This window comes from Buceros rhinoceros, unplaced genomic scaffold (assembly GCF_000710305.1).
Source record: "Buceros rhinoceros silvestris isolate BGI_N320 unplaced genomic scaffold, ASM71030v1 scaffold3760, whole genome shotgun sequence".
Lineage (NCBI taxonomy): Eukaryota > Metazoa > Chordata > Aves > Bucerotiformes > Bucerotidae > Buceros > Buceros rhinoceros.
This window is the reverse complement of record NW_010390060.1, coordinates 1-12760: the sequence shown is the minus strand read 5'-3', so window position 1 is coordinate 12760 and position 12760 is coordinate 1. Positions and strand designations below refer to the sequence as shown.

Genomic DNA, 12760 nt, shown 5'->3' with positions numbered 1-12760 from the left:
CAGGGCTTCCAGTACAGGGAGATGATCCCTGCCCTGGTCCTGCTGGCCACACCAGTGCTGGTACAAACCAGGATGCTGTTGGCCTTCTTGTCCACCTGGGCACACTGCTGGGTCCTCTTCAGCCACTGGCAACTAACACCCCCAGATCCTTTTTTCCGGGCAGTTTGCAGTTGTTCTTCCCAGAGCCTGGAGCGTTGCTGGGGGTCGTTGTGACCCAAGTGCAAGAGATGGCCCTTGGCCTTATTGAACCTCACCATTGGTCTCAGCAATTCTCTGTTCCCCTCCATGGCTGATTGTTGGTATTTCAGAACCAGGCAGAACTAAACCTGTCTTGGGATGTGTTTAGTCTTGGTGAGAAAAAAGACCTTCCCAAACCTGGGGCATGAGACTGACAGCTGTTGTGGAAACTGAGGAGTGCAGATGCTGAGAGCAAAGCAGAGTCTGCAGCTCTTCCCGTAGCTGTGGAGGAGGGCGGTGAACAAGATTAGCAGATTCACTGACCAAATCACGCTAATTAGGAGTGTCCATATCTGCCCCATGCACAGACCAGCTGTACAATTTCTCCCACAAAGGGAATTAGACCATTCGAGCACCCAGCAGACTCTTCCTCAAGTAAGCATCCTGCTGTTTGTTGCCATAGTGGCTGGGGAAACTGCATCTTGTTTCAGAGATTACTTTCTTTGCATTTTCTTGTATTCAATCCAAGTATACCCTTGCTTGCAAGATGAGCTGCCAACCCCACCATGCTTCTTGGTGTCCTTTCATAGACCAGTGTCCTGCATGGACCAAGGAAAATGCATCAGCTCCTTTCCCTCTGACACTGAACACCTCTGGAAAGAGCCTTATGGCTCCCAAGGCACGGGAAAAAAGGCTGACTTGTTTCCCCCTCTCAATTTCCAGGTGATCCACTCAAAAAACCTCTTGCGCAGTGGGACTTTGGTAGGCTCCTTCAAGATGGATGTTGGAACTGTTTATAGCCAACCAGGTCTGTAAATGCTGTTCGTAACCAATCCTACCTGCCTGCCTGCACCACGGAATAAATGTCCTTGCAAGGGCGCTGGGCAGGTGCTCCTTTCCTTAGGTGATGCTTGTTTAACTGGATGTTAGTATCCTCAACGTGAGCAAGTCATGTGAGCCATGCTCTGTGGTCAGGACAGAGCGCTCTACCTCTGGAGAACGTTGTATATCCCACCCTAAAATCACTGTGGGGTTTTTCTTCCTTGCTTCTACATCATGCCCATAGTAGCACTCTGCTCTGTAAATAAGCCTGAGAGGAAAGATGTAAATGAAGCCTCCAGAGTCTGCATTTGAAGGGTGGTCAGCAGATGATGAGAGGGACCTTAAGGGAGCATCTAGTCTGGTTTAGTGCTCCACAAAATGATGAAGTCCATCTAACACCATCCCAAAGAAACTTGAGACCTTAAAGACTTAGAATTATAGAATGGTTTAGGTTGGAAAAGACCCTTAAAATCGAGTCCAACTGTTGCCCCCACACTGCCAGGTCACCACTAAACTACGTCCCTAAGAGCCATGTTTACACATCTTTGAAATCCCTCCAGGGATGGGGACTTCCAGTGATGGAGACTCCACTCGCCTTCAGGCAGTTTATCCCATTGCTTCTCTGTCCTCAACACAAGACTCATCTTTCTAATGAATTTTTCAGTCTGATTTCCTCACACCTGAAGATGTCTCTTACGTGTACATGCAGGTCTCCCCGCTCGAGTGGAAGGAGCTTTCCAATCCTCGTGGTAATTGCTGTGTTTCATTCTGATAACCGACTGTCTTGTCCCCTGACTTCCAGAGCACCAGTTCTACCGCAAATGGGCCATCCTTTCTGACCCTGAGGATCTCACCGCCGGGCTGAAAGGTTACTTGAAGTGTGATGTCGCTGTGGTAGGGCAAGGGGACAACATCAAGACACCACACAAAGCCAATGAGACGGACGAGGAGGATATTGAAGGGTAAGGATCTGCAGAGCCAGCTCCACGTAGCCTTGCTTGGGAATGACTTTTCATGTCTCTTCGGCTTGGGTTCTGCCACGAGGACAGGCTGCATGGGTGTGCAGGGCTCTTTGGCTCCCCGGAGCATCTAGAAGGCCATGGAGAGAAATCAGGAGAATTTAAACTTAGTTCCAGCCTCAAAATATTTCGGGCTGATTAAATATCTCCAAGTGCAACCACAAGCTTTTACGTCTACCTCTCAGCTTCTCACCACACAAAGCCAAGGAGACGGAGGAGGAGGATATTGAAGGGTAAGGATCTGCAGAGCCAGCTCCACGTAGCCTTGCTTGGGAATGACTTTTCATGTCTCTTCGGCTTGGGTTCTGCCACGAGGACAGGCTGCATGGGTGTGCAGGGCTCTTTGGCTCCCCGGAGCATCTAGAAGGCCATGGAGAGAAATCAGGAGAATTTAAACTTAGTTCCAGCCTCAAAATATTTCGGGCTGATTAAATATCTCCAAGTGCAACCACAAGCTTTTACGTCTACCTCTCAGCTTCTCACTGCATAGACAGAAACCCAGACTAGCAGCAAAATACCAGTGCAGCTTTCTTGATTTGCTGGAGACCAGTGGACTTGAGGCACCACCTGAACTATGTTGGGTCAGTGTTCCATGCTGTAGTGCTAATATCACCCCGCTTTTCCATGGCCGTCTGCAGCAATTCCTCTAGAAATAGTTTTGTTCACAGCATCCACCCCCCACGGCTCTCATTTCTTCCCCCAGAAGAGGAAAGCCAAATATGCCAAGAAAACCACTGTGGTGGAGCTCCCCTTATGCCCTGATAAATCAAGAAGGCTCTTCTACCGTCCCGTTCATCTGACCTGCTTTAGATGTCTAACTAAAGCTGAGTTTAATTGTTCTCTGGTCTCCCCTGACAATCTGTTGGCATTGCAGGAACCTCCTCCTCCCAGACGGGGTCCCTCCAGAGAGGCAGTGGGCTCGTTTCTACATCAAGATCTATCGAGCGGAGGGCCTGCCCCGTATGAACACCAGCATCATGGCCAACGTGAAGAAGGCTCTCATTGGGGAAAACAAAGACTTGGTAGACCCCTATGTGCAGGTGGTCTTTGCAGGGCAGAAGGTGAGCAACCTGCGTGCAGTACCAGGGTGACCCTAGGAGGAAACAGGAGCAGGACCAGCCGTTGTACAGCAGAGGATATCGCTTGTCCTGGCATGTAGATGCATGACAAAGCCACCTCAATTGCTGTGGTTCCCTGCTCTTATGCACACTCTAATGGGCCTGCATCACTCTCCAGTTGAGGAAAGGAGCTTGTGACTTGGGAGAGGAGGGTCACGGGGCAGAATCCATGTGTTGGTGGTCATTAGTGAGGGAGCCGTTCAGGTTGTGAGGGATGGCTTGGGAGCTCAAATCCTTGTCTAACATCCTTCTTCTCCCTCACGGCAGGGGAAGACGTCTGTACAGAAAAGCAGCTATGAGCCTCTCTGGAACGAGCAAATAGTCTTCACAGAAATGTTCCCCCCATTGTGCAAGCGGATAAAGATCCAGATCCGAGACTCAGACAAAGTCAATGATGTGGCCATTGGCACCCACTTCATTGATCTGCGGAAGATCTCAAACGAAGGAGACAAAGGTAAAGCTGAGGTGGGGGGCAGGCTGAGCCACCGCCTTCATGGTAGAGAGACATCCCTTTGGCAGAGAGTCAACAAAACAGCCTAGGCTCCTTCCCCACCTCTGGAGATAGCTGCTCCTTGGTGTACAGGTGGGGAGACTTTGGTTTGCTGCAGTGGTCTTCTGAGGTCACTGGACATGCTCTTTAAAAACCAAGCCCTGTCACAAGCCTCCAGTCTACCACTTCAGAGCAAAGACATCCAAGACCAAAAAACTCATTGCACTGAGTGGGGCAATATCTGATAGGCTCCCCTGTTCACGTGCATGTGAACACACCAGCACATATAGACAGGACCAATGTGAAACCGAAGATGGCTCTAGAAAGGGGACTAAAGGAGGGGTTTTTTTTTCTTGACCCTCACATTGGATGACGTACCCAGTGTGTCGTTGCAGTCGTGCATTTCCTGTCCACACACATGCATGTTCAAGCCTATGTCACCGGACACAGGCCAGGAAAGTGATGCCCGTCCATGAGGGACATGTCCTCCTCCTTGCACATCCCCTTCCTTACATGCATGTTCGGTCTCCTGCAGGCTTCCTGCCCACCTTTGGTCCCGCGTGGGTGAACATGTATGGCTCCACTCGGAACTACACGCTGATGGATGAGCACCAAGAGCTGAATGAGGGTCTGGGTGAAGGTGTCTCCTTCCGGGCCAGGCTTTTGATGAGTCTTGCTGTGGAGATCTTGGACACAAGCAACCCAGAAATCAACAGCTCCACTGAGGTGCAAGTTGAGCAGGCCACATCAGTTGCTGATGTAAGTCACCCCTGACCCTACAGCTGCCAGTGGTGAGTCTTGGCTCCCAGGTCTCTTGGTTAATTATCTTTGGCCTCACAAAGTGAGGATTTCATTTAGTGTCACCCTAGACGTTCTGGATCCTGGGGGATCCAGAATGAATGCAAATCTTGAAAAGATTTTATATTTTGTGATAATTTTATGATCATTCAAATGCTCACCTCTCTGAGAAGCGCTGGGCAGAAGGAATATCTGAGTGAGGAGGATCCTAAACTTTGAGATGTTTCTCCAGTTGGGAGTTAGACAAGAACAAAGCCATCTCCTAATGCCAGCTGTCTCACTCCCATCCTGAAGCTGGATTTCAGAGAGAAACCAAAAATCTAATTCCTTTCCCAACCCGTTCTGGCAGGGTGGAGCTGTTCAGAGAAATTGAACAGCTGTTTCCTGGCAGGAGAAGCCCCACAGCTTTAGTCCTGACATAGAGCCCCGCCTAAACAGACATATCCAGGCTTGTCCTACCTGGGGATGCCCAAATACATCAGTCCATATGAGCCAAGGGTGTGATGTAGAAGTGGAGATGTCTGCTGGTGGTGCACCCCCGGGGTGAAAGCTCTCCTTCAGAAGTGGCCTTAACTCATCTCCAGGGGAAATAAAGCCATTCCAATTCTGGAAGAGCATCCAGGCAGATGGTTCAGCGTGGTTTGATCCATTTAATTTGTGAGCAAACTCAGGCTTTGTATTGCTGAATGTCCCTTAGACAGTCCCTTCCGTGCAAGGGGTGACCGATCTCAACACGTTTAAAAGTGAAGCTAAAATCTTAAATTAAACTCTCTGCAGTGAGCCTAGAGATGGCTCAGGCTGGGGGAGAGAAAACCCTCATGATCCCCTTGGAAGCCCAAGCAGTGACATCTTGTCTTCAAAATGCCCATGAGGGTGCTCAGAGGTGCCAGGTGATGCACCCCTCTGCCCAATGGGACCTGCCGTCCTAGGTGTCCCTCCAGCTGACCTCAGCCCTGATCCCTATGATTTCTCTGGCAGAATTGCACTGGGAAGATGGAGGAGTTCTTTCTCTTTGGAGCCTTCCTGGAAGCCACCATGATCGACAGGAAGATTGGTGACAAACCCATCAACTTCGAAGTCACGATAGGTGAGTTGACTTTGGGAAGGGTGTTTTTGAAGCATGCCTAGTGCAGAATGCAGAATCCAAGGCTGGGTGCAGGGTTTCTTTCCCGTTTTCCATACCAACCCAGGCCAGAGCATGTAGGGCTCTCGGTTTAGGCTGCAGAGGAAACTTCTCCCCAGCCTGGACTAAAGCCACGAGATTGAGCCTGGTTAGAGTTACAACCCCATGACTTTATTTCACTTTTTTCTTTTCTTGAGGTAACTATGGGAACCAGATTGATGGCATGACCAAACCCATCCTTCGGAAGAAGAAAGAGGGAGGGGATGGGGATGAGGAAGAGTCTGAGCTGCTCCAGAACTCGAGTGACAATGAAGGTGGTGAGGATGGAGAGCTGGTCTCTGTTTCTTCTTCTCAACCCATGAAGCCCCTGGTCACAGACAGGTAAATGTGCCCATCTGGCCACTGAAGTGCCACTGGGCAGAGATGTGGCTCTCCGTTCAGATGTGGTCTGGTTCTCACGTGCGCTGGGTATCTGAGCTCCCACCGCTGTCTGCAGAGCTGAAGTCAGAAAGGAAATTGGTGCCATCACAGGGCCTGGGCTCCTTCAGCCAAATGGACCTGGGAGCAGCTGTGGAGAGCAGCTCTCCATGCCCTGTGAAGGGAGACTAAATACCACTAGATACCACTAGATCCTACAGTCTGCTAGCTGCACCCCCACCCCATTCCCTACAGTTCTGAGCACTCCTGTGGACTCTCTGATGTCTGATAAGGGCTAAATTAACCTCACAGTCTACCCTACAGGGCATCTTCCATCCATCTGGCCGGATGTGCACCCAAACTCAAGGCTATTTGGTACCTCTAGTGCTCTCTCCCTATGGCAAATAGGGATGAAGTTAACCATGGGATTCAAAACACGGTTCGTGGGCACTGAAAAGCTGGGTTCACTCTTGTGTATAGAAGTTTTGTACATTTAGGAGACCAGTGTTTGGTCTCTTCCAACCAGATGATTCTAAGATTCTATGAACCAGGACTTGGGAAACTGGGTCCTACCCAGGTCTGTCCATGCATGGCTGCCTGTCAGCAGACAAATTGCTTCTGCCTTCTTGGCCTCAGTTTCTCCAGCGATAAAATCACGGCAGTTTTTTTGCCTGCTTTACGAATTGCTTTGCAGGGTGCAGGTTGCACTCACCTTACAAGACAGGCGAGCTCCAGAGAGCTGCAAGTGGTTCTGGTGGGTGATTTCCACCCCAGGCAGCTGAATCAGAAAGCCCTGGGATAGCTGAGCTGGGCTTTGGCCACAGCCTGGATTTTAATGCAGAGGCTGGAGGGAGGGAATCGGATTTAAGGTGGTGAGAAGTGCTCGAAGTGGCAAGTGGTTCTGGTGGGTGAGTTCCACCCCAGGCAGCTGAATCAGAGAGTCCTGGGATAGCTGAGCCGGGCTTTGGCCACAGCCTGGATTTTAATGCAGAGGCTGGAGGGAGGAAATCGGATTTAAGGTGTTGAGAAGTGCTCAAAGTGGATTTTAGCTGCAGACGGATGTTAATAGAATTAACTGGTTGGTTTAATTCCATCGGGAAGCAAAACAAACTGCAAGGAATCAAGGGTTTGCGCTCCAGGTCAGTGTCTACCCAGGGTTCCCTCACTTGTTTACCAGCTCCTTGTCAAGGTGAAGGCACTGATGTGAGGTGAGAAGCACTGATGTTCTTTGAGCCTGACGCCTGGGCTCTGACCCTGTTCGCCCAGCTATCTCCAGTCCCTGGGTGCTGCAATCCTCATGCTCAGCCATGGGGCTCTGCTGACATCTCCTGGCTGGAAATGCCCTGATGGCTCTGTAAGGGTGAGCTGAAGCTGGTTCCTAACTAAGGGTGATCCCAGGTGCAGCAGGAGCTGCAGTGGCTTTACTGTGGCGGATCCCAGTTCATGGCCAGTGCTCAGGAAGCACGAACCCATTCTTCAGCCTCATCCTCCCTTTAACCAAACCACGGCTATCTTGCAATCACCAAACAGTTTGGGTGGGAAGGGACCTTCCAAGCTCACCCAGTCCAACCCCCTGCAGGGAGCAGGGACATCTGCAACTAGAGCAGGTTGAGCAGAGCCCCAACACCCAACCTGACCTCCAATGGTTCCAGGGATGGGGCTTCTCCCACCTCTCGGGGCAACCTGGGCCAGGGTCTCCCCACCCTCAGCAGAAACAGTTTCTTCCTTTTCTCCACCAATCCATCCCACCAGCACATGGAAACCCATCAGCTCTGCCAAGAGCAGAAACCTCTGCCTGCTGTGAAGGTCAGGAGACTGTAGGAGATGCTCACCAGTATTCGGAAAAGGGTGTTAATGCTTCGGTTTCCTTGTGCCCCTGCTCACACTGCTGTGTGATGTTTGCTCTCTGTTGGCCTATGGATGAGGTTGTGGGAGTGGGAGCTTCACTGGTTTCTCTCTTGACCATGAGGTCTGAGACGGTAAATCACTGGGCAGTGCACCACTCAGGGTCTGGTGTTGCAAAGAGTGCCAGGAGAGCTGGAGCTTCTGTCCTTCAGGGTGCAATTCACCTCAGCCCCTTCTCTCCCACACCTGAGCTCCTCCCCACCACCCCAATTCTCAGAACATTGTCTCCCTGGAAGAGGTGTGAGACAGGAGCATTACCACCACAGAACATCTCTTCTGTCTCCTCTTGCAGGAACTACTTCCACCTGCCATACTTTGAGAAGAAGCCCTGCATCTACATCAAGAGCTGGTGGCAGGACCAGCGCCACAGATTGTATAACGCCAACATCATGGACAAGATTGCGGACAAGCTGGTCAGTGCATGTTGGCGTGGGAGAGAGGGAGCTTGGGGCACGGCGCTGGCATGAGGCACATCCAGGCTCCCTACACATTGCCACAGCTTGTCACAAACAAACAGTGCAAGGACCAACTAGCAAACATGTGCCAGAAAGGGAGAAGTTTCCCTAGATGCTCCACAATCTGAATTAAGAGCTCAATGAATTTTCTGTGGGTCAGGTGTCCCCACCAAAGGGAGCAGGAGCAGGCAGTTTTTGTCCCCCTGGACTGCAGGGGCGAACCACTTGTGTGGCAGAGCCTCCTTAATAGTCTCATCTCATTTCCAAGGAGCCTTTGTGACAGCTCCATGTGGGCAAGGTCACAGCAGGATCTATAAAGGGAGAGCCAAGACGGTGTGGACCTTGGCCAACTAGTCTCTCGGAGGTTGGTAGAGCCATTTCCATCACCCGTTGCCAGGTCCCTGAGCCCTGAGGCTGGCAGGTCTGCAGAAGCAGCTCTGTGCAGGGTTGGAACTCGGGGGGGACCTTACCCCACCACGGGGCTCTGCCCCCTCACCATGTCCCCCATTGATGCTGCAGGAGGAAGGTCTCAACGACGTTCAGGAAATGATCAAGACGGAGAAGCCACATCCGGAGCGGCGTCTCCGAGGGGTCCTGGAGGAGCTGAGCAGCGCGTGCTTGTGAGTAAAAGATGGGCAAAGGTGGCACTTGCAGAACCCTGGTCTCTGTGGGGCTATAGGCACGGTCATGCGCACCCTGCCTTATCCTCTGGATGACGGGCAAGCATTTCATTGGCACAATGACATATCATCTGCCTTCTGGCTTGGAACATGGGTGAGGTGGTGCTTACGGCTGCACCCCAAAGATCCCAAACCGGTGGTGAAAGCCTCAGTCTTGTGGCCTCCACAGGCTGGTACCTGATAGGCAGCTGTATGACACTGACCACTGGGTGCGAACAGGCCACTTGACCACAACTGCATCACAGACTGAGTGGGGAAGGAGGGCATTTCCCTCCAGCGAGGTGCTCTCCTGCTGGCACAGGTCCAGCCAGCCACGGCTCCTCGAGGAGAGCCCATGGGTTCCCGTGGGATTCATGCTGCTGACCTTTTCCACCAGGCGCTTCGTGACGTTGGCTGACAAGGACCAGCACCACTCTTCCCGCACAAGGCTGGACCGGGAGAGGCTCAAGTCCTGCATGCGGGAGTTGGTAGGTGGGATTCAGGCGGGCAGGGAGGAGGATTCATGAACAAGGGCTGCATCTTGTCAATGAAATGGGGAACTCTGATCCATAGGAGTGTTGATTTCCAGCCTCTGTGAGTTGAGGATTGGGGGTTTATTGCTTAATGGAAGACCCCAAGAGCGCTTGGGTCTTGCACAGGTCCCATCCGGCACTTGGGTCTGTGCTGCTGCCTCCACGCTCTGCTTTGCCTTGGCAAGCAAACTGGACGAGCAGAGGAGGAGCTGCCTTGCTGTCAAACAGCTGAGGACACTGGAAAGGAGTAGTTTAGGGGACCCCCGCAGAGCAGGGGCCCTCTCTGATCCTAATGAGGTTGATGAACTGGTGTCAGAAGTACCATCACTGGGATGTATATGGTGGGATTAAGGCATCTGGCTCCTCACCACCCCTTCCTTCACCATCCCTTCTCCATGCTCCATTCTGCTCCCGCTCATATGATGTCCTGGGCTCTCCTTTAACCGCAGGAGAACATGGGGCAGCAAGCCGCAACTCTGCGGTCACAGGTGAAGAAGAACACCATGAAAGACAAGTTGAAGCTGGTGCAAAACTTCCTGCAGAAGCTCCGGTTCTTGGCGGATGAGGTGAGACCCTCTGCATACAGAGCGAGCGTTAGCTGGGTCAGCGCATGACAACAACAGCCTGAGGAGGATGGAGGCCTCTCTGCAAACCCTGTAGACAGGAGAAGGCTCTTCAGAGGGCTGTGGGATAAAGCCCTGTCCTCTCACAGTGCTCAAACCTTCTAATATTCATTACTCCACCCTCGTGGGTGAGGGAGAGCAGCCCAATCCATCGGCATCGCTCACAGCATTTCCAAAGAAAGGCATGATAAATCTGCAAAATATTTCTTCCTTCCTTCAGAAAAACACATGATTCCTCTGATATTTTTACAGTTTAGGATTGGGTCAGCTATTGGGGGTTGTCGGCCTTCATGGGAGCTGTAGCTGTTGCACCTCCTGTTCTCAGTTCTCATGGTGAGCTCCCAACCTCGAGTATGTGGCCTTTGCTACATCAAGGCCTTCCTTGGCTTTGACTCACCCCTGCAGAACATAAACCAGACAGAGAACCTCTTCCATAGTGAGAAATGGAGGTCTAGCCCCTGCTCTACAGTCTTTGTGGCCACTGAATTAAGAGAGAAGGAAAATCTTCAGTCTTCTCTTCCAAAATTACGATTTTTTTTTAAGCTAAAACAAGGTAAATCCCATTTTCTTTCCTGCTAGGCCTCACCTTGCTGATCTGAGCTCTGAGCAGCTTTTCCTAGGCAGGTCAGCTTCTGCAGTGAGAGGCTCAAAGCCATTTCAGTGGTCCTAATGTGCAGTAGGTACATCCATCTTCTGTGGCACCTGTTGAATTTGCCTTCTGAAGATCTCCAGTCCCGATGGTGCCTCAGTGGTCAAAAAGAGCTGAGACACTGACAGGGCTCTTTGCTGGTGTTCACAGCCCCAGCACACTATTCCCGACATCTTCATCTGGATGATGAGCAACAACAAGCGCATTGCCTACGCCCGCATCCCTTCCAAGGACATCCTCTACTCCATCGTGGATGAGGAGATGGGCAAGGACTGCGCCAAAGTGAAGACCGTCTTCCTCAAGGTGCCAGTCTGTCTTTCCTGGGGGAACTGTAACCAAGTGGAGGGAGATGAAGGAAGGACAGGCTGAGAGGATGGCAGATGAAGTTAGGGGAGCTGTGTGTCCAGTTTTGCTGGAGCTTGAACACTAGGCAAAGCAGACCCGTACACTAATGCTAGGGGTGGAAGTCTGCTGCTAGGAAGAGTGAACCACTGGTCTCACCCAGCCCAGTAAGTGAGAAATGTTTGGAAGGAGAGATATGTTTGATCCAGCTGGCCACAAAAGAGGATGCTGGCTTAGAAAAGAGGAAGCCACCATGGTGGGAAGAAGGTGCGTAAGACAGTAGTATCATGATCCAAAACGATGAGGTGTGGGTCCCTGCATTTAAGGGGTCAGCAGTACAAGCGATGCACCAGGAGGACTTGAATGCTGCAAGAGGTGGTGTGTCCTTCTTGAAGGCCTTCCTATACCCACATAAACTCCTCTGTCCTCTGTGCCCAGCTACCTGGGAAGAGGGGCTTTGGACCTGCTGGCTGGACAGTTCAGGCCAAGATGGAGATGTACTTGTGGCTGGGCCTCAACAAACAGCGCAAAGACTTCTTGAGTGGCCTGCCATGTGGCTTTGAGGAGAAGAAGACTGCCAGAGGCCAAAACCTGCCATCCTTCCCACCCATCAGCCTCCTTTACACCAGTAAGAACCTCCTGCCTACAGTGGGTCTGAGGGCAGAGCATGGAGAGGGCAGGAGAGAGCCTGGCTGCCCACCACTTGGACCAAGGAGCTAAGGGGGAGATAATTCCAGTTATCCCAGTCTGAGATCCCACATTGCTCCCATGCGGAGCACCCTCTTCCCCACCCTGTTCATAGCTTTCATTCAGCGAGCAGGACGCTGAGGGTGTCCGTATCCACTCAGGACTTGTGCTTTGAGCCTGTATCCCTCACCAGTGTTGGCCCTGAGCAAGAGCGTGCCCTGAGACCTCGCTCTGCAGGCTAAGCCCCACACTGGCTCCACAGGTGCATGTCAAGCTGTCTTACCACCCTTCTCTCCTCCAGAGAAGCAGGTTTTCCAGCTGCGAGCCCACATGTACCAAGCCAGGAGTTTATTTGCAGCCGACAGCAGTGGCCTTTCGGACCCCTTTGCACGAGTCTTCTTCATCTCCCAGAGCCAATGCACCGAGGTAAACACCATCTCCTGACCTGGAGGGCTGGGCCAGGCTCTGGCATTGCATGTTCCATCAGCTCCCCGTCCTGGTCCCCTGCCACAGGTCTCATGTCTGCTAGTGAATCATGCAGCAGGTTCATGGGGTCCTGGGCGGGAAAGCAGCCACAGACTGAGGCTTGACTGTCTCCAGGAGCCACTTCTCCTTCACGACATGTTCCCCTGCAACAGCACACAACTATTCCATGTCCCTGTGGCCATGATTCTTCTGCCCGGTTAGGAGAAGCTGGAGCATGTCACGGTGTTTTTTGTGTCTTCCCTTCCCAGGCTGAAGGCTACCAAGCTTTAGCAAGCCTGGTGGACACTAGAGAAGGTGGGAGACGTCCCTGCCCATAGCAGCAGGGTTAGAAGTAGATAATCTTTAAGGTCCTTTCCAGCCCAAACCACGCTGTGATATGATACTATGATATAATTTGTCTGCTTCCTTGGTTGGTTTTCTTTTTTTTTCCTCAGAAGAGTCACAGAATCACAGAATC

General features: G+C 51.8%; 1 protein-coding gene across 1 annotated transcript in view; it reads left to right on the top strand.

The window, feature by feature from the left end:
* LOC104493520 (otoferlin-like) overlaps positions 1-12597 on the top strand; it is a gene marked incomplete at both ends in the record, with an annotated part of 59890 nt that extends 47293 nt beyond the window's left edge. The window contains 15 exons of the mRNA XM_010136220.1: positions 901-985; positions 1802-1961; positions 2893-3079; positions 3404-3590; positions 4162-4385; positions 5403-5511; positions 5745-5928; positions 8162-8282; positions 8844-8944; positions 9381-9471; positions 9966-10082; positions 10939-11091; positions 11569-11758; positions 12119-12243; positions 12552-12597. Coding sequence (XP_010134522.1) covers positions 901-985; positions 1802-1961; positions 2893-3079; positions 3404-3590; positions 4162-4385; positions 5403-5511; positions 5745-5928; positions 8162-8282; positions 8844-8944; positions 9381-9471; positions 9966-10082; positions 10939-11091; positions 11569-11758; positions 12119-12243; positions 12552-12597 — 2080 coding nt within the window. The remainder of the gene's footprint in view (positions 1-900; positions 986-1801; positions 1962-2892; positions 3080-3403; positions 3591-4161; positions 4386-5402; positions 5512-5744; positions 5929-8161; positions 8283-8843; positions 8945-9380; positions 9472-9965; positions 10083-10938; positions 11092-11568; positions 11759-12118; positions 12244-12551) is intronic.
* Between the last annotated feature and the right edge of the window lie 163 nt (positions 12598-12760).